Raw genomic sequence first — 23,050 nt, 5'->3', positions numbered from 1 at the left:
AGCTGTAGTTAAATTATATGAACACGTATGTGGAAATTCTGTTTGAATTCTAATGCTGGAATTTTTCTTATTTACGTTTCTAAGTTTGGTGTGAATCCTTTCAGGAAGGCCTGACGTTTAGGGTCGCAAACTTCAAGCGCCTCCTGGTGTGTAACATAAACAAAAGTTAATACAAAGACATTATGAAGGTCTTTGATAGTATGTCTGACATGAATAAAGAGGAACAGCGATGTTCTGTATGATTTAGGTATCCCGGAGTTGTGCCCTTTTCCCCTAATCTCTCCTATCATTGCTCAAAATAATCATCCGACTGCTACGTCTGCTTGGAGTTTGCACAGCTTGGAGCAATTTTTCAGCGGCCAGAAGAGCCATCCTCCCTGAGACTTCCTGTCCTGTGTCTTGTCTTGTACGTATTTTTGTCTCCCCCCTTGGGGACTTGCCATGTGGCGAAGTGGCGGGAAACAGGGGTAGGTAGGTACAGTCGACTGTCGGTACGGAATGATGGCGGGGAAAGCTGCACTCGTTTACCGTTTGGAGTACAAAGAAACTACTACAGCGGCCGGTGCGTGGACATTTGTGATCGAGGAAACAAGATGTCGACCGGTTCCAACTACCCAGGATCATTTATGAACCAGGGAGATTCTAATTTCTTTGGTTATAACGTGAAAGGGGGGGGGGGGGGGGGGTTCCCACCAATTTCCTTTGTGCATGCAGCGAGTCAACAGCCAGCTGCAGATTCCATACTTTCGATGGGAGAAATGAGAACATATACTGGATATTTCTGTCCTGGGTACAGCACACGTACGTACCCCATAATAACACATGATAAAAACTTATGCCACTTAGCTCAAGCAATTGATGGATCATAATCATTGATGGTTCGACATTCATGTATGGCGGGAAGAGGTCATTTAAGTTATTCTATGTCATCCTGCAGTATCTGACAGAAATTTGTGGGCTCGATGGGTATTACTGAAATGTTTTGTGGTCACGGAAATTCCAAGCAAAAGGTTCATTTTGCACCCTCCTAAAAGATTGCGTAGAAAAATTATCATATAAACCAATATGAATGTTTTGATAGTGTTCGGAAAGTGAATATTTATTGTTTGTAAACTTCTCCCTCTACATGTGTATGGCTCCAACGCTTAGCGAGCCCGTAATTTTTCAACTACTACTATATCTCCGCGACTCAACCTCTGCTTGGAGATAAGAGTAGACATCGTTGACTTGGTTTACATCTGTGCGAAGCAATCAGGGACAGTACGTTTGCATGGTTTGGAGGTCTAGTGCTTCGCGGGATCGGATCCTATCTTTCTATGATCCTCAATAGGTTGAAAAGATTTCACCATGGCCTGGTCTCGCCCAAGATAGAAATCATGAATTCCATGGCCCCTCTGCAATGTCACAAAAGTTGTGTCACACAATTGGAATCAAGTTATCCGCTGTCCTGCCCCCCTCTTTACCAGACGCTCGTTAATTATCGCACGTTCCCTCATCAACACCTTGTTCAGACTCGCTGACATTTCCTACCATGCCAGTACCCGCTGTGAAGACCGCAGAGTAACGCCATATGTGCTCTCCCGTATACTGGCGTCTATGTGACACGTGTTAGGATTTTATGATGATCGTATGATTGAAAAATATGATATCAATTCCATTTAAATTTGACCACAAAAAAAACTTTACACCGTTTCATGTTGTATTGTACAAAAACTGAACAAGAAAGAGTCATCGACAAAAGTCGAGCTGCTACTGAGTGCTAGAAATGTTTGGAGAAAAAACTGAAGCGTTTTCCCACTGACACGTTAGGTTAGAAGGCCACAGAAATCGGAGAAAAAGTAAACAGAAAGGCAAAAATTTGCTCAGTCTACCATGATCTAGACCTGGTTACTTATCACATTTATTTACTTTGTGAAAGAATTGATGTGAAAGAAATCTACTTTGAATTACGTATTCATCACAAAGCTGTCAAGAAAACTATTTTGCAATAAAACTCCAATGTTGCGAGCCAAAAACGGATGTGTTTAGCAAGGGCATTATTTCATCTCAAATGTCTCAATCTAAGAAGATTGATTTATAGATCTAGTACATTAGGAAAAAATAGATAGTACGTTGCTGTCAATTCATGTCAGAAATCTGGCAAGCGTTATCATTTTGAAAAGAAAAACCTCTTTCTTATTTAACTCAGAATAAGAATCAAGTAAATTTAATTTATATGCATTTGCTACTAGTAATTTGTTAGCTTCGAGTCCAATTGTATCGCTTTCTTTTAGTTTCTATAGTTAACTGAAATATTTTGGTAATAAAACGTTGAGATAAAGGCTGAAGACCCAACCCTGAAGAACTGTTTTCAGAACGAAATTAATTCTTTTTCACACAACACTTTTTGATAATATTGTGCTCGTGTCGGGAAACTACAATAAGACGCGTCAAATCTTTATCAATTACGTACAAAATTATGGCTAGAAAATCCTGAAGTTCAAGGAACTTAACCCTATTCAGACCGGGGGGGGGGCTTTTGAGGCCCGCGCCAACTTCGATGTCCTATAACGCCAGAACGCCTTACGCTAAAGCCACCAAATTTGGTGAGTTTTCCTAAAATATTGTTGGCAACAATTTTACGAAGTTTGACAAATTTTCCATTTTTTCGTGTTGCCATGGCAACCGTTTGCTGACAGGCAGTTTTGCCAAAAATCACTATTTTTGTTTTTAACAATGTATTTTTCACATTTATTTGCTATATTACTGCTATTTTGTTACATCAATAAAATCTTATATTATTTAGCATATCTTTCATGATTATATATGCATAAATTATGCTAATTTGATGACGTCATCAGCCCAAAATCCAAGATGGCGGACAGTATGGCCAGATCAAGAATAACAAGCTAATTATCCCTAAAAATTTGTAACTACCTGGTATTTTTTCATCAAAAACCATCTAAATGAATGAATTTAGTCTATTTCCATTACCCTTTGTGATTATTTGTTGCAAAAAAAGTACTTTAAAAAATTCAAGGTAGTGGATATAATATGGCGGAGCCCAACTCGTATCTTAGATGTGCATTACGTCATTTTATGACGTCATTATGACGTCATCGATGTTGCTATTGGCAATACAAGTCGTAATAAACATTATTATTCTGTTATCTGCACTTGTTGTTACATTTTTGTAGTATAACTTAAAGTTGTCTGAGAATACCCTTTTTTCATGGGTCCGGCCAATATAATCAAATTGATGACGTCATAATTACGTCATCTTACGTCAACGTAACGTCAAACGTCAAGTACTTGTTAGATATTATGTCGATATCATATCCTGAAAATTTAGTGGCCCTACGGCACGTCGTTCAAGAGTAAGAGGACTTAGAAGTGGAGGGCCTCAAAAGCCCCCCCCCGGTCCAGGGATGACCAAAAAAGCCCGGTCTGAATAGGGTTAAAGTATGTTTTCTGAGTTGATTTTCTCCATGTCATCAATCCTCATCAAATCACCCCTGTAACGTTGTTCCGACGCTGACAAATGGGCCCCAATGTCAATCGCTCACCTGCAGTCGGTTGGGTCCACTTACTTTAGGTGCCTGCCGCCGAAACTTCCAGGGTTATTTTTATTACACAAACTTTGAGTCATTCATGACTGGTCACTATGTACGAATAATAACAAGAACAATAAACAAGGTAATGCCTGAAATTTCAGGCACAATAATTCTATAGTATCTTTTTTTACCCTAAAGGTATGTAACGTTACACTATTGACCTTACCGTGCGAAAAGTTTCCACGCTGCTCGTGCTGTCAGATCGTGATTTCATTTTGGCAACAAAATTCCGCAAAAAGTTGTGGTACACCTAGCCGTGTAAGTCCTTCATGTGTATAATTGCTGACATGTCAAAGTCAAGCATTTGCGAAGTCGGCGCTGTACAGAACTATAGATCTACCATACGAATTGTTCCCATGTCGATCAGCTTGGGGAAACGTAACTTCACCCTGTTAACCAAGACGACGCATACTCTCCAAGTACAGGTTAGGCTCCGGCTGTTTTTTAAAATGTTTTTAGGCGTTTTTATCGGGCTTTCAATTTTGTACAATTTTCTTGATGTTTTGCGAGATAAAAACCGATAAAAACGTCAAAAAAACAGCCGGAGCCTAACCTCTGCTTGGAGAGTACATGACGCACGCCCAGTAGCGCCCGCAAATCTATCCCACATCTCAACAGCGCTGATAAAATGAAATTCCCTTCAGGTCGCGCTTACAGGTTTATCTCTGGCTTCTTCTGGCCGTTGTGGCTTCTCCAGATTTTCTCCCGGCTGCATTTGCAGATGAGCTCGCTAACAAGGAAACAGCAGTGTGGTGGGCGGTGCAGGCCACGGGTGGGGCTATTCAACTCTTCAAACTGCGAAATGTTTGTTTCTGCTCCGAATGTCACATTTCTCCCGACCAGTGGCCCTCTAAACTGTGACGTTTTCCAAAGGTAATAATCCCATGTTTGTGACGGCTTAAAATGTCTCATTTCGGCCATTATAATATCTCGAAACATTTTCGGGTTCGAAGTGAACAGAGCGGCTTGGACTTCAAAGTCGGCCGCAGTTCAGACGCCCTTTGACCCAGTTTGACGCTTCAAAGCTGAGCCACAATGGCTGTTTAACCGACGTGTATTGTCCAAGCGGTGGAGTGTATCTTACGGTGTTTTTTTTTACATTTTCTGGACTTGTACGCTTTTTGCAGTTTCCATGGTGCAGGAGGCAAAACTGCCAAAGTCACGGGTTCCTCTCTCAGCACTCGGTGTCCAGTTCGGAAGGCACCTTCCGAACTGGAAGTCTGTGCCGAAGTTACGTCCGCACTAGGTGTCCAGTGGTGAGACGACTTCAGCACTGGAAAACAAGTGACGACAAATTCTTCCGCACTTGAAATCGAGTGCTGACAGACTGCCTCCGTTACGTTGTAATTTGGCAATGTTAATCATTAAAAATTAGTAATGACCAAAATCAAGACAACCTCCCCAAATGTTTCGATGATAGAATCTGCCACTAGAATCACCACTCCCCCAATTGCGAGTAGCTTTGAAGTGTAATATGATACACCTGGGAAATGCAACATGCTAGGATGGTTTCCATGCCAACCTTTTCCCTTGGCACGCGCTGGGGGCGGCACAGCTCATCATGCACACACAGGCGGTAGATGTCAACAAAGACTATAACAACAAAGCCTCTTGCCTATCCAGGGGAGCAAGATACAATGATTCAATGTCCTGATTCAATGTCATGATACTTGCGTGCAGGAGGGACATAATTTGAAGAGCAATTTTCATGTGCAAAAGTCAACCCACGAAGTCTGCCCAGGCAAGGAGGTTGAAAGAAGGGGAGTGCTGTTTGTTTACATATAAATCGCTTCACTGCGCGGGCCGGGTCCAAAATAACGTGCGAGCTGCCGAACCACGTGGGTCATTTATAGAGTGCGTCACAGGGTCCATAAAACAACAAAACTTCTACACCTCTGACAGTACCACGCGCTATCAGTTAGCAGTAAGGTGATAATACTTGGGCGGCGTACACTGCGCCGTGAGTGTGATTGATGCGCGTGTGCTATTCAAGTGCTGATCCAGGAACTGAGAGTCACTCGGCGAGACGTTTAAAATATCATGGATAAATTTTAAAGTTGTGGGGCATTGTGAGTCATCCCGAGAATTTGTAGTGTGTGAAACTTAACATATATTCATGTTGTTCATGGATTACAGGTTAACCGTGTTTGCTGGCGTTGTGTTGATTTTCCGTAAATCGTTTAAAGTCAGCATATGTGCGTTACTTCGGATGACCTCAGGTGCCCGGAATGGAATCCACACGCGCGGCGTGTCTGTGTTTGATAGAGAACATTGCGCGGAACTTGGTCCGACAGGGGGCGCTGGCTATCGGTCCACTCGGAGAACAGCAGGAGAACGGCTTATCAGCAGATTAATCTGTTAATTGCGGCGTCCGCGCCCAGACCGGACGGGTTGGGAGGGACGGGGAGGCGTCCCATGCTTTGAGGGATGGCCGGACGCCGTCCGAGGCGTCAGTTTGTGGACGTGTCGGGACGCGCGACACAGTTTGTGGACGCGTCTGGACGCGCAGGACGGGGTAAGGACGCGCGGGACGAGGCTGGACGGCCATCCGGGCCGTCCCCGACGGGCGGGGACGCTTAGAATTTTACTGAGGTCTATTTCACAGTGTCTACAAATTTGACAAGAAAAACAAGGTGAACACAGTCTGTTTCCCCTCAACAATTGTAGGAATCATAACCGGTACATCCACAATGTGAACGCAAAATGAGCATACATTGTACATGGTCCAATAAAAGTATAAAATGTTGTTTGGATGGCATTTCAGTACCAAGTGGAGAATTAAGTGTTGGTAATTTTATCTAGGTTGGCTGTGACTTGTGTAATTCAACAGCTTTAAGTTTAACATTAGAAAGTTAACATTTTCTATCAAAATGCAGAATATTTCCCATCCCAGTAACTTGCCTTATTGAAACCAATACAGATTTGATATCACAAATTTTTCATTTGCTCAAACAGCAAATATTATGCTGAGCCACTCATATTTGCTAGAACAGTATTTTGCTCATATTTATTGGAATAGTCTATATGCTGATGTCAGAAGCAGTTCTTATCTCCAATTGGTTCATGACAGAATAAGAGGAAAGAAGAAGAAGAAGAACACACCAACAAAACAATATGTTCCTCTTCAAGGGAAACATACTGAAAAAGCAGAAATGACCACTTCACCGTGAACTTAAAACCACCGCAAACATTTTGCTATCATGGCATCAGACTGCAGTCTATGGTGTTACCGCAAACTTAAATCCACCTCGAAAGGTCCTTTTTCCCACTACCGCAAAATTAAACTAGAAAGGCCGACATTTGCTTGAGAGCAAATGCAGCATATTTCAGCCATCTCCTTCCCCAAGCAACAATGGACTATTCCAAAATCACCCATGTGCAAAAATGGAACTCTTCTGCTTAAGATGACTAAGCATCCTAAGCTACTAATTACACGTATGAGCAAAAATGAATCGTACAACCCCCTTCCCTGCAAGAATGGACTCAAGTGCACCCAATGTAGAAGGGTAAGATAGACCAGTCCAAAAACACTTCCGCTAAGAAATGGAATTTTGAATCATCAGCCGTCCAAAACTGAATTTGAAAGAAATCCCCCCCTTTGCAAGAATGGACTCTACCTGTTATACCCCTGTGCAAAGTGGAGCGATCCAAAAATACATCCGCTAAAATAGGACTTTGACATAATCACCAAAGTCCAGAAATACATGGCCTTTTCTATAATAAGCAACCCAGTCCAAAACTGAATTTTTTTAATAGTCCCCTGTGCATGAATGGACTCATCCATATTACATCAGGCTTGCTGATTGGCTGCCGAATCCTCAGGTACAGTCTTCAGGTGGGGTCAAGTTCCATTCAACAAATGGAATTCGGAATCATCACCCATGTCCAAAAATGAATTTTTTAAAAATCCCCCCTATGTGCAAAAATGGACTGTCCCAGCAGTAGCCTTATGTCAAGTGGATCAGTGCAAAAACACTTCCGCTAAAAAAAGCATTGGCATTATCACCAAAGTCTTAAAGTAAATTTTAAAAAACACCCCCTGACCAACAATGGACTCTTCCAGCAAAATAACCTTGCTCATTGGCTAATAATTAATTAGATTTACCTTGTCCCCCCAACCACCTGGAGGAACATGGACTAGGTAGGTATGTAGATGATTGGATCTACCAGAAACACCTGTGGCTTCCAGAATGACCTAGAGGTCGTTGACCTCGGCACTTCCACCTCACAAATCCAAAATTCTCCCACAAAAACCTCCATAATGAGCCATTTTGAAGTGGTTTATACCAAATATTATGCATGGATCCTTTGAATAAGTACCTAGGGCACCTCTGTGCTAAATTTCAGGTCATTTGGATGTAATACCATGGTACAGGGGGCCTAAATATAAAGTTGTGGTCCAAAAATTGCAATAAAACCTCAATAAAATCATTTTAGAAGCAGATATGAATAAAATGAAAAAAAACACCTAAGGGTATTGGCCCACTCTACCCTTGTGCCAAATTTCAAGTCATTCGGTCCAGGAACGACGGAGTTGATTCGATTTGAAGATTTGACAGGAGAAAGAAAGAAAGAAAGAAGAAAGAAACATTACGAATACAATATATTTCACCATACCTATGGTATGGCTGAAATATAATCACCACGAACTTAAATGCATTTACAGTAATAAACTCAGACTCACCACAGTTAAGCTCATCCTCCCCATGTATACAGTCGTTCTTCCCATCACACACCATGCGCTGCTGGATACAATATCCAGAGTCGCACTGGACTGTGTTCACTGGGCACGTCATGTCCTCTCTAGCTAAAAGAAATAAGGAAATGAAAAAGGTAACAGTCACTCAAGCAACAGGATGGGTTTTTCAACAGTCAGACTTTTTAGGTAGCAATAAACGCTGCTGGATACAGTACCCAGTGTCACACTGGACTGTGTTCACTGGGCACGTCATGTCCTCTCGAGCTAAAAGAAATAAGGAAATGAAAAAGGTAACAGTTACTCAAGCAACTGGATGTTTTTGATAGACTTTTCAGGTAGCAATAACCACTACCTTTCATTAGTGACAGAGCAAGATCTGTAGTGCAATGGGTATTTATTTCAAGGGTGAAACGGATGCTACATAAAAGTCTAACCATGTACAAATCTATCCACTAGCCTCAGTGACTGTTAGGTCATGTTGATTTCATTATATGGATGACATTCTCTGGGAACCCCCAGAACTGATGCGATCATGCAAATAAAAAAAAATTGGATTTAGTTTGAAATTTAAGTGGTCAGGAAGGTTGACAAATGACTGAACTCATGTTTTGTACAATAGATTCTTCATTTCTGTTCTTTCACATCTTATTTTCTTTGACATTGGAATCGACGATGACATTCTAGTAAATTAGTAATACAGTGGATTCCAATTATTCGTATTACGCCTTTTTGGATAATTCGGGTAATCGGATAGAATTACGAAATCCCAAAACATTTGCCATTCATTCTATTGTTTAGAACATCGCAGAATTGGATAACCCACCGTCTCAAACTTCGGGTTTTTGGATAGAATTACGTCAGGTCACACAAATTAAAAATTGGAAAATATGCCATAAAACTTACAAAATGAGTTCAAAGGTAACTAGTAAATGTAAGTATAAAGGCGTAAAGCCATGTAAAGGACCGTAAGAAAGTTACATTCCACAGAAAATCTAGCCGATAGCACTGTGCTAGCGTGCGAACATTTGGAGTTAGGCGCCATTTTGTTAGGTTGCCGCAAGGCATGATGGGCGAACGTCATTGGAACATCAACACGCTTTTGAGTTCATATTTCCCCTTCAGACAACGTCTAAACTTGATTTACCCTACAAAAATGTGTTTTTTTCATATCCACTGTCTCATTAATTGAGCTGATTTCGGCTGCGCTACGTACATTTACAACAACGCACGTAACGCAACAGGGGTGTGATTTCGCAATGACCTATCTTGCGCATTGAATGGCGGGATATCTCAACCCACGCGCCGCCATTTTAAATGTTTTGAACGTGAATTTTTTCCGTCTTCCACCGCGAAAGACGGAAATTTCAGAGTAATTTGTGGACACAAGTTGTAGACAAGAAGGTGAAGAGTTTATCACTCTCCAACACCGTTGTTTTAACTTAAAATTATGAAAGTAACGTCATATTCTCCGGCATACGAGCGGAGCCATGTTCGTCTTTGTTTTGGTATGCCGCCAAATTGCCTACGCACGGCTGTGCGAGTCAAGCGTACTTTTCCACATGTGCATTTAGCCACTGATTTGAACTCTTTATTAGATCAAGCATCTCACAGAAATCGCACAGTATCGGAACATATGATTATGTGAAAGTTGTAACTGGAATCTGTTCGATTTTTTGCTGGCTTTCATTACCAGCTGTAAGTTGAACGTTCATAATTTCGTGCCTGTAGAAAAAGAAAACGGTACTGTAGGTTTACTACTACGGTATCTCGATATAGAATACTGTCCTAGATGAATAAATATCTGATTAAAGTTTTGTAAACGGAGTTCCGTATCGTTAGAGTAGTACTGACCTCTATGAGCGTCTGTGTGTTATGTTTGCCTATTGGTTTTCAAAACTACACCCCTCCCCAACCAATGCCGCTAAAGCTGGTCATATAGCCAACTTCGGACTCTAGAATAGACCGGATAATTGGATAAAATGCCCAGACAAATAGGCGATACAATAAAGCGGATTCCACTGTATAGTATTACATTTTCCAATATTTTTGCAATCTATGGCAATGGATTGACGGTGTGTATTCTCTCATTTTGCAGCTGCTTTGTACATTTTACAGTATATTTGCAAACTTTTTATTTTTGGAAACGTTCAAAAACTGATGTGTGTGGATCAACAAACTAAACCATACTGTCAAGGACAGTAATATGATTGTTCTTCTGATAAGGGTTAATAATGTTAAGGTTCTATAAATCAAAGAACTGTTAAAGTATACTTACTGCAGCCATCCAGATGGGTAGCATCCCGACAGCCAACGTGAGCTCCCCTGAGGTCCAGGTTGAAGAGGCAGGTAGTGTTGGTGCTGTTCCCCACACATGCAGTATTCCTGCACAACATCAGGTCCTCACAGTAACCCAGGTCTGTCGCATTCTCCCATTTGTACGCTGTAGAAAGGAACATTATTTATCATCATTACTGACAATGACAAAGCTGGGCCTTAAAACAAAGCTGGCAGGAAGGCATTACAGGTTGTTCAGTGTACAATATAACCAGCTGCTGCCATGACGTGTGCCTGTGAAGCTGGTGTGTTACACCAAAGGGCGGTTTTACCGGCTATATAGATACAGATACAGAAGCTGGTGTGTTACACCAAAGGGCAGTTTTACCGGCTATATAGATACAGATACAGAAGCTGGTGTGTTACGCCAAAGGGCGGTTATACCGGCTATATAGATACAGATACAGAAGCTGGTGTGTTACACCAAAGGGCGGTTTTACCGGCTATATAGATACAGATACAGAAGCTGGTGTGTTACACCAAAGGGCGGTTTTACCGGCTATATAGATACAGATACAGAAGCTGGTGTGTTACACCAAAGGGTGGTTTTACCGGCTATATAAATACAGATACAGAAGCTGGTGTGTTATACCAAAGGGCGGCTATACTGGCTATATAGATACAGATACAAAAGCTGGTGTGTTACACCAAAGGGCGGTTATACCGGCTATGCAGATACGAATACAGAAGATGCTGTATTATGCCAAATGACAGTTATACTGGGTATACAGATACAGAGTGCGGTGTGTTATGCCAAGTGCGGTTATCCCAGCTTTACAGACAGATACAGAAGCTGGTGTGTACGTATACAGATACAGTTGAAAATCAACTTTTAAAAGTTGAGAGGGTTACTGAGCTGTCTAAAAGATGAAATAAATATCATAGATAGATAGATAAAGAAGCTGGCATGCTACATCAAATGGCAGTATCACATGAAAACCAGATAATGTATACACTAGAGATACAAAAGTCACCATGCATATTCCTTCCCACTTAAAGTTTGCAAGTTCCTATACAGTGTTTTCAAAAAGAGACACACTCAATGATATGGATGTTTTTAAGTATTTCGATACAAGTACATGTAAGAGACTGAATAAAGAAATACCTCACTCATCTTATGTTACATAATGTATCTAAAACATAAGATAAGACTAACTCACCACAGTGGTCTTCATCTTCACCAATGTACCCATTACAGTCAACCTGACCATCGCACTGATACTGTCCAGGCAGGCACTTGCCGTCAAAACACTGGAAACCCTGGCAGAAGTCTATCATCATGTAAACAAAAAAAGTGGTGGACATTATATGACAAGCAACAGTTGAGTGTGCTAATTAACAAGAAACAATTTGTCATTTAAAAAAGTAAAATTTAAAAGTTTGTTCAAATGATATGATTTCAAATGAGTGCGAAACGAATCAGAGCCTTATATTGTATGAAAGTCAGGGTTCTAGCCAGCATCCGTCCTTTGACAGAATTTTGCTGCATTTTGCCCATTCCATCCTCTGTGACGGACAAAAATTGACATGTTAAGATATTGAGTGAACCAGCAAAATTTGCCCCACAAAATAAAGAAAATAGCATTTCAGAGGGTCTTCTCCTGGGAACATACCCATGGAAACCTTTGAACCCTCGCACCTTTGACAGGACTTCCATTAAGATTATCCAAGGGACGAAAAATTTCAGGCTGACTAGAACACTTATGAAAGGGCTTTATAGTTACAAATGTAGCATATTCCACACGGTTCCGTTAAAATGTGAACAATACTTATACCCACATACGTTATCACAATCCATACTTAACATAGCTGTTTCAAAGCTTATGTTCTGCCAATTTATGGGGTCACATACACTGATGGACAAACACAACAAAGCCACATTAAAGGGGAGGAATTACATGTATCTTACCACATCGAAATTCATCACTGTTGTCGGTGCAGTCTTTGTTTCCATCACATCTCAGCTTGCTGTCGTAGCACTTCTTATTGTCACACTCAAGTTCACCCAGGTCTTTTCTGCAGTTCACCTCCGGCCATTCTGTGTAGAAATGACCACGATTTGAAATTTAGGTAATATTGATAAAAACTTCATGCTATATGGTTATATTGCCGAGCAATCAAGGTGGTCTGTGTTTGGACACATCCTCAGGATGCCACAAGACACACCTACACAAAAAGCCCTTGAATTTGCCATTCTAGGTTCCAACAGATTAAAGGCATGCAAGGGAAGACATAATTGTGTTAACCTGCTCAGCCTGCTGAAAGCGGACATAAAGCACAGAGGTCGACTTTTTCTACAACAGCAAAGAAAATCCAGGAGCTGAGGAAGCTTGCAGGATGTAAAGCACAGTCACTTACTGTGGAAGGGGAGGAAGAAAGACTGAATGTAGCTATAGGACTTTCCAGACTTAGATGCAGAACCCAGGGACTGATGATGATATGGTTATCCCACGAAAATTGAGTTGTACACCTTCTTTATATGTGAGCCTGCATTATTGATCACCCCCATGTACTGAGCTTTAATACTGTCTAATTCTTATCCATTCACACTGTCAACCCTACATGCAGTGGATATTGCTCAATATACGCATACCGTATAGTATTGCTATCCAAAGAAATCTGTCCCAACAGATGCATGTTGACCAAAATCTACATAGTATTAACATCAACTCTCATAATTTCATTGGGTGCCATAATACTGCCACAAGAGCAAAGTGCTATTGAATTTAAAGTGATGTACCAATAATCCTGAGGTACAACACTTCAGATAATGTGTTCAAGGTATTCCTGAGAAGGCCTCTATAACATTTATGTTTTCCTGATGTGGCAGTATCATGGCATGCAATGTGCTTATGAGAGTTGATGTTATACAATGAAATATTACGCAAAATTTTATATTGCTGTAAGAACTTTATCGTCTTATTTCCTCCCCTTACCGCAATCAATTTCGTCTTCATAAGTGTTGCAGTCATCATCACGATCACAGAAGAAGGATAGAGAGATGCACTGTCCTCCCCCTCCCTCCTTACAGCTGAAGGAGAACTCAGGACAGGTGTCAGGTGGACCTGTGGGGTGAAGGACAAATTGAAACTGATTCTGCTCTAAATTTAACAATCAAATCACACAACAGCGTATATTTGCTCAACCAATGCTAGCTAATGTGATATCCATTATCATCATTCTCTCTGTGTTTTTCATTTCTTAATTCAAGCACCACCTACTGACCAGTCTAACTGGTCCAGACCTTATTGCCTAACTATAGCAACTCTAGTGCATAATTGTGGGCCTGTTTCAAATCCCAGGGGAATGTACTTCTCGTAACTCACCCCTTGCATTTCAGTGGTGCCCACACCGGCCCTGTGAGTAATGGCTAAAGTGAATCGAGGATAAATCAAAAGAAGACAAGGGGGAGTAGTGTAACAGTTGTGTTCAAGCAACACCAACTGACCATTCTAACTGGTAGGGAGCTTATAGCCTTAAACGGTCAGTGCATTGAATTCAAGAGCTGGTGAACCCGGGTTAAAATATGTTATGTTCTGTGTGTAGCAGCATTTTATGGACTTAAAGCATATCAAAACATGCCTTACCACAAACCTCCTCTGATTCGTCAGTTCCATCCCTGCAGTCGTTGATACTGTCGCAGAGATACACCACGTGCACGCATGACCCGTCTCCACAGCGGAAATGGGTGTCCAGACAGTCCTGGCTAGTATCTAAATACATAGAGTAAAACATTTCAAACTAATCCCATAGCCTCATCCACCTCTGTCATAATGTAGAAGTGCAAAATACTACAAAGCAAAAAAATGCAAATATTTGATAGACAATAAGCAAGTTTTCCATTGGTCAAACCACTAATTGCCATGCTGTCATTGGTTGAATTGATAACTGTAATCCTTGATAGTTGAGGCAAGGGCATTTAACAGTCCTACATTGTATATACATACAGTATACTGAGCTTTTCTTAAGTTATACAGTCTGTTCTGTAATGATTTTGTTGTTACCTATTGTATCATCCTTGATTGCATAGTCCGTCCTTCTTTCAATCAGAAAATCTTCTTCAGTCACTGAAGGGGATAAAAACAATTCAGAATAGATAACTTCTTGGAATTCAATATCTTGTACAATTTTTACATATTCCACAAAAATCTGATCTTCTAAATTCTACAGGAGAGACTCTTATCTTATGTCATTGTTTAGTGTTAAACCAATATGGCCTACATTAACATTGCCCAATACATGATATGACTTCTGAACTATGCTGAAAAAGTGTTTAAAATGTCTTTTTCAATAGAAATTGCAATTGCTGGGTGACCAAAGACTCGATAGATTTCTCAACAAGTTTTGTAGATAAAATCCAACATTTTCCCATCTTTTAGATTATACACTTAGTCTAACACTTCACATCATATTCCAATTATTATGAAAGCAGTGTTTAGTCCATGAAAATGAAATCTTGCTTGCTGTATGGTCCCTTAGCACTTCCCGTAAAACTGTTGACTGTGTAAGTACACTCACAATTCCTCACGGCGTAGCCGAGGAGGTCGAATCTGAGTCCGAAGAGTTCCGTCCCGTTCCGTAGCTCCAGGCGGATGTGTAGAGTGGTGAAGGTCGGGTCAAACATGTTACTGGCAGTGATGTTGCTATAGGAGTTCCCTATCAACATCTGAAATAGAAGAAGAAGAATAACTTTCAGTCAAAGTCCTTTTCGCGCCTGATGGCGCATAGGTGGCGCCCATCTCCATTTCAACTATTGTGCAATCACTACAGCAGGGGGCTAGTCCACTGGTAGTGGTGTGTGTTCAACTTCCATACTCTTTCCCGAATGCTGAATGCTAAGCAGAGAAAGCAGTATGTACCATTTTCAAAGTCTTTGGTATGACTTGGCCGTAGATTGAACTCATGACGTATCAAATGCAATGCAAACACTCTGATCACATGGCCATTGTACTGTACTGGTAAGCATTCTTAAATACCATAAAGAATGTCAATCAGTAGCGACTTTAAATTTCTTACCACAGGTTCTGTGCCTTTCCCGGTGTAGGGTACCCACGCCATCTCCGTCATCCCGTGGAACAGGTGAAACTCCGTCACCCTCGCGTCCACCTCGTCCGTACACAGGCCCTGGGTCAGGATTCCCGCCACCAGCATCAGTCGTGGAAGGTCCACCTAAACATTACAAAGATATACGGATTGTTACACCAAATAGAAATTACTCAAGCAACTGGATATGATTATGAAAATGGTCTGACGTTTCAGTCAGCCACTACCTTTCATCAGTGACACTAATTCAAAAGAGATCTGATTGTTTCCAAAATCATATCCAGTTGCTGGGTAACTGCTATTTGGCGTATCTTATTACCTGGATGTAACCCTTCGAATTCATCAACATATATGGACTCTGTGTGGCATTGAATGGCGGAATGTCTAGGTTATAGGACTCAACACCAAGAGGGTATATGTTTGATTTTTGGCATTTCTGGCTAAATGTCCTTAAGAAAGGCACTTTATACAACTTTCCCCACTCCATTCAGGTGTACAAAGGGCTTCCTGACTTTGGTTGGGGAGGTTAAGGGTGGTCAAAGGAGAGGGTTGGGCTTCAACCCCCTAACCTATACTATGAGATCAAAAATGAAACCATCTAATATTACAATTATCTTAAAATTCAAAGTTGATCATAGTTGGTTCATATGTGATTGTACAATTTTAATTCCTGATCACTTATATGTGTGAATTCTCAATTTTTAAGTTAACATGAGGTTCACAAATTGCACAATCGGTGACTGCACAATATAATAAAGACTCTGAGCAAGAATGTCCTTAGTTTGAGCAATTTCTTTTTTTTTTAATTTTGGGCCTTCAAAGAAACTTGAAGAAAATTTCAATGTAGTTTCATAAATTATATTTGATATTAACCTGCAACCAGGGGAAGTAGACACCCTTCGGGTCAAAGATGCCGGACCAACCATATCCATGATAGGTGGTGCAGTGCCGAAGACGACCGAAGTGCGACATGGTTGGCGCCGTATCGTACCAGGAGGCCACGACCCGATGGTTCTCTATGGAATAATCCTGCATGCCAAGCTGGCAAACACGATCTAGACATGTGAGAAAGGAAAATAATTTTGAGCAGCTATTACGATTGATAACAGTAGGATGTAAAAGACACCAATGGCATGCGGCCATCGGCAAACAAGCCCCTTGAAGTGAACTCTGAACACTAATATTTGTTAAGTTGCAAAGTTTAAGCTTATGCATTTTGTATTTAATTTGTACACTTTTGTACTATAGTTGTCTCTGTCGCTTAAGTTCTTTTTGCGTAGTGTCTTAGTCTGTATACACTGACTGACAGAGGGGAGGAGGGAGGGGAAAGGTAGGTAAAGTTAGTCCAATAGCCTTTTCTGAGACTATAGAGGCAGTCAACTCGGCCCACCCGGCAAGTGTTAGTGTTAGGGTAAGGATTAGGCCTGGGGTATAGGCACATTTGGTTAAGGTTAGGGTCAGTGTGTTGGGGAGAGTTGACCATGATGTTGGGTTAAAGGGGTGGGTACTGGTACAGAAAATTCAGGTACTGGTACCAGGTCCATAGGATGAGCTATAGGTCCGGACCTGAACCTGTACCTTATTGTTTGTGAATAAGGAATACTCATTGCCTTTTTGCTACAAAGGAATCTGTTTGGTGAAGTGTCCAGCATCCTAATAGCATTGTTATCAATAGGGGATGGCATGGCCTTTGAATGGTTTCCAAGTCTTACAAGCACACTATTTCAGAAATAGATTTAACACATGAAAGAAAGCAAACTCACCCTCCTTGCCAGCATCTATCTCACACACGTAGCTGAAGACGTCTTCCCCGGCACACAGCGCATCATGCCACTGTTCTATCCTCCAGGTGTACTCATACCACAGCACTATACAGTCCTCTATCTCTGCTCCTGATGGCTGGGTCAGGTTGTACCTCCTGTCAATGTGTGCCCTGAAAGTATTGGGAAGAGGTTTACCTCCAAAAGAGGTATTGTTTTGGTTGTTTGTGTGATTGAAAATATTCAAGATCCTTAACATGGATTTGTATCAATTTTGATACCTAGGTAAGCCATTAAGGTCTTCTCCTTTCTTTTGATGCTACCAACTTTAACTTACCTTCTGTAGCCTATTTACTGACTGTGAGGTTTGCACTATTGCATGAAAGGGCATACCTCTACTCTTTTTCAAAAGGTGTGATGGATTCTTTAACGTGTGTGGGGTGTGGCTCTTACCAAATACGGGGCCTCCATTTAACGTCCTATTTGAGGGACAACCTTAGCCGAAGCAAGGTACTCATTCTCATCAGAGTGTTAAGTGCCTTTCTCAGCGGCACAGCAGGGCTCAAAATCTCTGTCCTGAGCCAAACACACTGTCTGCCACTGCACCAAGGTCTCGAAGAAACATTATGATAGCAAGATTGGATGATGATGATGGTCCTCAAACCAGATACTTGTTGTGATATTCTAATTAAAGTTATATGATATATTTATCTTATGAGTGTTTGGCTAATATAATCACTATATAGAGTGTTGCATGATATTAATTCTTAACTTTTGAGCATGGAACGGATACTTACCATGCCGTATATGACAGTGGGTGACCATCAGACCACGTCATGTTGAACTCAAACTCGTTTCTGTCTTGAAGACCTAGGGAGGATATAACAAATGAAACAAAAAGTAGTTAGCAACATCGAAGGCCCAGACAATTGTATCTCAGGACATCTAAAAATTAAAACATAGAAGTTATGCTGCAGTACCAAGGTCTGGCCCCAGGGAGCTAAAAATCAACCTTGAGCTTTGTCTTCACAACACCTACTTACATACCAAACATTTAGATGAACAACAGACAAAGCTTGAAAACAAGCTTCACCCAAGGAGGTTAAAAAAAGGAGGTGATTTTTAACCTCCTTGCTTCACCTATGAAACAATAACTGTTGAAAAAGTAAGACAGAACTAGAGACAGAAATTAGTCACCTATGTACATTTTCTCCCCTCCTAGCTGTCTGGATTGCACTATATGGATAAGTGCTGTATGCAGAAACTCTGTCTCCTGAAGTTGGAAAAACAAATATTAATATCAAAAGCTGCAAAGAATTAGGAAAATATATAGAGGTACATACCAGTAGAGGAGTTATTGATCATTATTCCTGTCCTTGGTGCTGATAGTAAAAGAGTTATGGATGATTATTTATTGTTTGTTAAACTATGTAGAAGTCAATACCAATTAAGGAGTTACGGTAGTTTAATGTTTGTGGTTTTTGCAGTGGCCGTTTCACTGGGAATTAAAAAGCACCACGAACATTTTTCCATGGCAATTATAGACTACAGTGCATGGTGCTACCGCAAACTAAAAACACCACGAACAGTCCTTTTTCCCGCTACCGCAAAATTAAATCCCCGCAAACTTAAATGCATTTACAGTATAGATAATTATTCCTGTCCCTGGTGCTGATAGTAGAGGATCATTTATCTATTGTTTGTTACACTATATGTATATGCATACCAGTCCATCTGACATGCTGGCCAGTGTCCCGTTCCTGGCCTGACACTCCAGTTTGGCACTGGTCCACGACAGATGGGTGTGGTGGGTGAAAATACCATAGCAACGGTCCTCATACAGGTTGTAATCACACGGGCACTGGTACACTAGAACAAAATTTAACAAAATTTAACTTTATTGACATCATGACACATGGCAAAAGTTTGTAAGGTCTCCTTTAGCTACATGTTTTATTATGCAATTTTGCAAGAAAATACAGTAAGATTAGCCTGCATACAGTGCATGCTAAAATTATGTTTAAGTACACTATATGCATGTATCATCATGTAGGGATTAACTACAACTTATACTACAGTATCTAACAGGCTGCTAGGGGGCCCAAAGCTGCACCACTTCTTCCTTACATCAAAAGCTACTGCCTCTGAAGTTGAAGAACCCAGGATGTCCTGGACAAAAAAATCTAAAAACATGGAATTCCTGCTGTAGTACACTCTTAAAACTTGAATGTGACTCACATGTATTTTACTATTTGCAAACTGTAAAGTTGAGATTACCTCCACCAAACTGTTGAATGATTTTTAACACTAGTTCACCTTTATCCGTGGGGTGACCTTTATCCGTCGTTTTTAAAAACAGCGCATTTAAGAGTATTAAGTCTGCTGACAGTGGTTTCAAATTTGCAATATTTCTACAATGTTTGATTTTAAACCACCGTCTGTCGACTTTATATCCCTAAATACGCTTTTTGTACAAACAACAAAAATAGGTTACCCTCGGATAAAGGTACAAGCACTATGAAAATGATTTTATCATAATTGCTTTATCTCAACTGGGGTGATGGAACATTTTACCTTCATTTGGCTTGTAGACTGGGGGTAGGTGTTTGTTCTTGTAGTTAGTGATGTTGTACACGGCGAGGTACCCACGGTACTGGCGCTTAGTTTCATTGGACAAGGCTTGGACCTAAACACAGAAGAATAACAAAATATGACTTATCAAATCAGTTCCAAGGGAACATATTATCATAATAGCTATCAATAGATATGGACAATGCTTGTTCCAATTAGCATCCAGATTGCAATTTTCGAACAAACAGTGTATGATGCAGCATGCACAAAGATCAGTTAACTTTTGCGTGATTATAATGGTTTCTTTGTATGCTCGGTTGGTATTCGGTCTTGTTGTGGTTGCCCCTCTACCCACAGAGCCAACAAATCTTAAATTTGGAACCGGATAAACAAGTCTGGACGCTCAAAAGAACTATGAACGTTATGCTGGTACTATCACCTTGCTCTTGAATATTAATGAGGCGCCTTATATGGTGCCTTAGGATAACACGAAGGCATTCAATCTCTGATTGGCTAACAGTAGCCAAGCCCCTAATACTGGTTTTCTGAGGCTAAAAAGGCAGGGTTGATATCCACGACAGTCAACCCTGTGTGGGATGGTGGTGGGATGATGGTTTAACAGGGCTCAAAATACCAACTGCATATGCAGGTTAGTGCAGGTAAAACTGGAGCTGTGCAGGTATTTCTGGTATCTACCTGCACCTAACGTGCACTGGTCCATGTACTGGGTTTTATACATAAATGTCATATGATAGGTAGGTGTATGTGGATTGTTATTAGCTGCATTGAATGTTACCACCTAAAAGCATTTAAAAAATAGCAATAGTAGTATGACAATTTTAGTATGATCCATACTTCCTAATTCTGAGTGGTGCAGGTAAAATTTGTTTGGTGCAGGTTTCAATGTTACCTACACTAGTGCAGGCGTGCAGAAAAAAGTATTTCGAGCCCTGTTCAATGATATCACCTGCATGGAGTTGAACTTGGATCTGAAGGGCTTGCGTATGTCTTTGGGTGAGCAGAGTCGTGTTGACTCCATCCAGGGTCCACCCGGATACTTCTGGTCAAGCAAGATGACCGCACGGTCAGCACAGGACAGGTCATCCTCCACCGGTATGTCGATGTCCAGGACCTACTCATAACAATCATATCGGTCAGTATTAGGGTTGGGTACCGGAACAGAAAATTCAGGTACAGTACGGTCCAGAGGATCAGGTCCAGGTCCGGACCTAAACCTGGAGCTAACCGTGAAAACTTGTGAATAGTTAATACTCAAAACAGTGTCTAGTGTCCAGTCCACTGATTTTTTTCAGGTCCAGTTTTTCTGGATCAGTTCAACAAGAAAAAATTGTTTTGAACTAAAACTGTGCATAAGGTTCTAAAGTGATTTGATTTGCAATAAATGAAATGTTACACTAACCTGTAGGACAATATAACTCTTCCTCGGTCCAGTGATTTGCACTGTGCAGATGGAATCTATCGGAAAACTGTGTAAAATATAGGCCTGTGTATTAGGTAGAATTATATATAAAATACAATTCAATCCCATGGTGAAATTACAGGGCTTGAAATACATGAATCTTCAGTACTATTACGCAATGTATATGAAATGCAAGGCCACACTGACTTGATATATCATGTAATATATGAATGACAAGGAAGTACTGCATTGTATGGTACATTGACAATGTTGAGCACTAAAATATTTTGGTACAAGTAATTTTTTGCCATGTGTAACAAGTAAGTTGAAAGTGTATTTCCTTTTATGGAAATGGATGAAAATCATTGCATGCAAGTGCCATCAAATACATGAATAGTCAAGACAGTTGGGCCATATCATAAAAAAAATAGGTAAGCCATAAACAAATGATCAAACTACACTTGTAACCTAACCATATAATTCTTCCTACTACATACATGTAATGCTAGTTCACCTTTATCTGTGGGGTAACCTATATCCGTTGTATTTAAAGACAGGGTGTCTAGAGAAATCTAAAGGCCTCAAAGTGCAATATTTTCTAGAATACTGCAGTTTGAAATCACCGTCCGTCCTTGGTATTCTGTTCATATATGTATCAGACGTAGGTTACCCCACGGATAAAAGTGAACAGGAGTCAATGAACAATAAACAATAAACAAGAAACTAGCACTATACTGTAAATGCAGACATTTTTGCGGTGGCTACATGTTTGCAGTTTTTGCGTTGCCAATTCACCGCAAACTTAAAATCACCACAGACATTTTTCCATGGCAGTAAGAGACTACAGAGCATGATGCTACCATGAGCTTAAAACAACCACGAACAGTCCTTTTTCCCGATACCACGAAATTGAATCCCCGCAAACTTAAATGCCTTTTACAGTATCTTACATAATGCAGTTGTAAGACTTACCTGAGTGGATAACCAGGAGACCTGATGACACCACAGATGACAGAGTCCTCCGTTCCACACTGTATAACATGATCACATGTCTCTGCATCATGTCCACAGGACCTACAAGCTGTGTAGAGAAAATGTACGAGTCAGTGTTATATCAAAGAGATATCAAAACCTTATGTCCTAGTGCAGTACCATAAGAAGTTGCTGGGGGTCTAAGATCTAATGGTGTTCATTTCAAGGTCTCATCAAGACTTGCTCACATAAGGTTACTAAATATGGACACAATCAGCCAGGCTTTCTTGATGAGTCATTATGTTCACATGCACATGCACACACCATACACACACACACAAACATGCACACACACATGAAAGCACACACACAAACACAGACACACACACTTACCACACACATGCACACATACACACACATATACTCACCACACATACATACACACGAACACGCACAAACACATACACTCACCACAAACACACACATACACGCATACTCACCACACACAGACACACGTGCACACACTCACCACACATACATACGCACACACGAACACACACAAACACATACACTCACCACACACACAAACACATGCACACACACACATATACACAAACACTCAACACACACACATACACACAAACACTCTGGCGACGGT

The 23,050-nt window shown here is 40.8% G+C and overlaps 2 protein-coding genes across 2 annotated transcripts in view; both read right to left on the bottom strand.

The window, feature by feature from the left end:
• Positions 1-8,394, bottom strand: part of LOC118405650 (G-protein coupled receptor GRL101-like) — a 33,971-nt gene extending 25,577 nt beyond the window's left edge. Inside the window, exon 1 of the mRNA XM_035805222.1 lies at positions 8,278-8,394. Coding sequence (XP_035661115.1) covers positions 8,278-8,389 — 112 coding nt within the window. The 5' untranslated portion in view covers positions 8,390-8,394. The remainder of the gene's footprint in view (positions 1-8,277) is intronic.
• A 64-nt stretch (positions 8,395-8,458) lies between these two features.
• LOC118405967 lies at positions 8,459-22,496 on the bottom strand. The gene is made up of 18 exons (XM_035805820.1): positions 22,393-22,496; positions 21,421-21,487; positions 20,968-21,132; positions 20,004-20,115; positions 19,156-19,298; positions 18,627-18,702; positions 18,227-18,299; positions 17,433-17,602; positions 16,543-16,724; positions 15,643-15,795; positions 15,145-15,292; positions 14,631-14,693; positions 14,214-14,339; positions 13,563-13,691; positions 12,536-12,664; positions 11,787-11,897; positions 10,568-10,732; positions 8,459-8,556 (listed from the first exon to the last, which is right to left on the bottom strand). Exons 3-18 carry the CDS (start codon positions 21,037-21,039, stop codon positions 8,459-8,461), a joined length of 1,950 nt encoding a protein of 649 aa, XP_035661713.1. The 5' UTR covers positions 21,040-21,132; positions 21,421-21,487; positions 22,393-22,496.
• Positions 22,497-23,050: the final 554 nt, after the last annotated feature.

The sequence above is a fragment of the Branchiostoma floridae genome, chromosome 18 (genome assembly GCF_000003815.2).
Source record: "Branchiostoma floridae strain S238N-H82 chromosome 18, Bfl_VNyyK, whole genome shotgun sequence".
Taxonomy (NCBI): Eukaryota; Metazoa; Chordata; class Leptocardii; order Amphioxiformes; family Branchiostomatidae; genus Branchiostoma; species Branchiostoma floridae.
The sequence above is the reverse complement of the archived record's forward strand: the minus strand, read 5'-3'. Positions and strand labels throughout refer to the sequence as shown.

Coding starts and splice junctions, on each gene's coding strand:
- LOC118405967 (XM_035805820.1), bottom strand. CDS start 21,039: ATGGAGTCAACACGACTCTGCTCACCCAAAGACATACGCAAGCCCTTC. Junction 18,703..19,155: donor CCAGCATGTCAGATGGACTG/GTATGCATATAC, acceptor TTCCAACTTCAG/GAGACAGAGTTTCTGCATAC. Junction 15,293..15,642: donor GGAAAGGCACAGAACCTGTG/GTAAGAAATTTA, acceptor CTTCTATTTCAG/ATGTTGATAGGGAACTCCTA.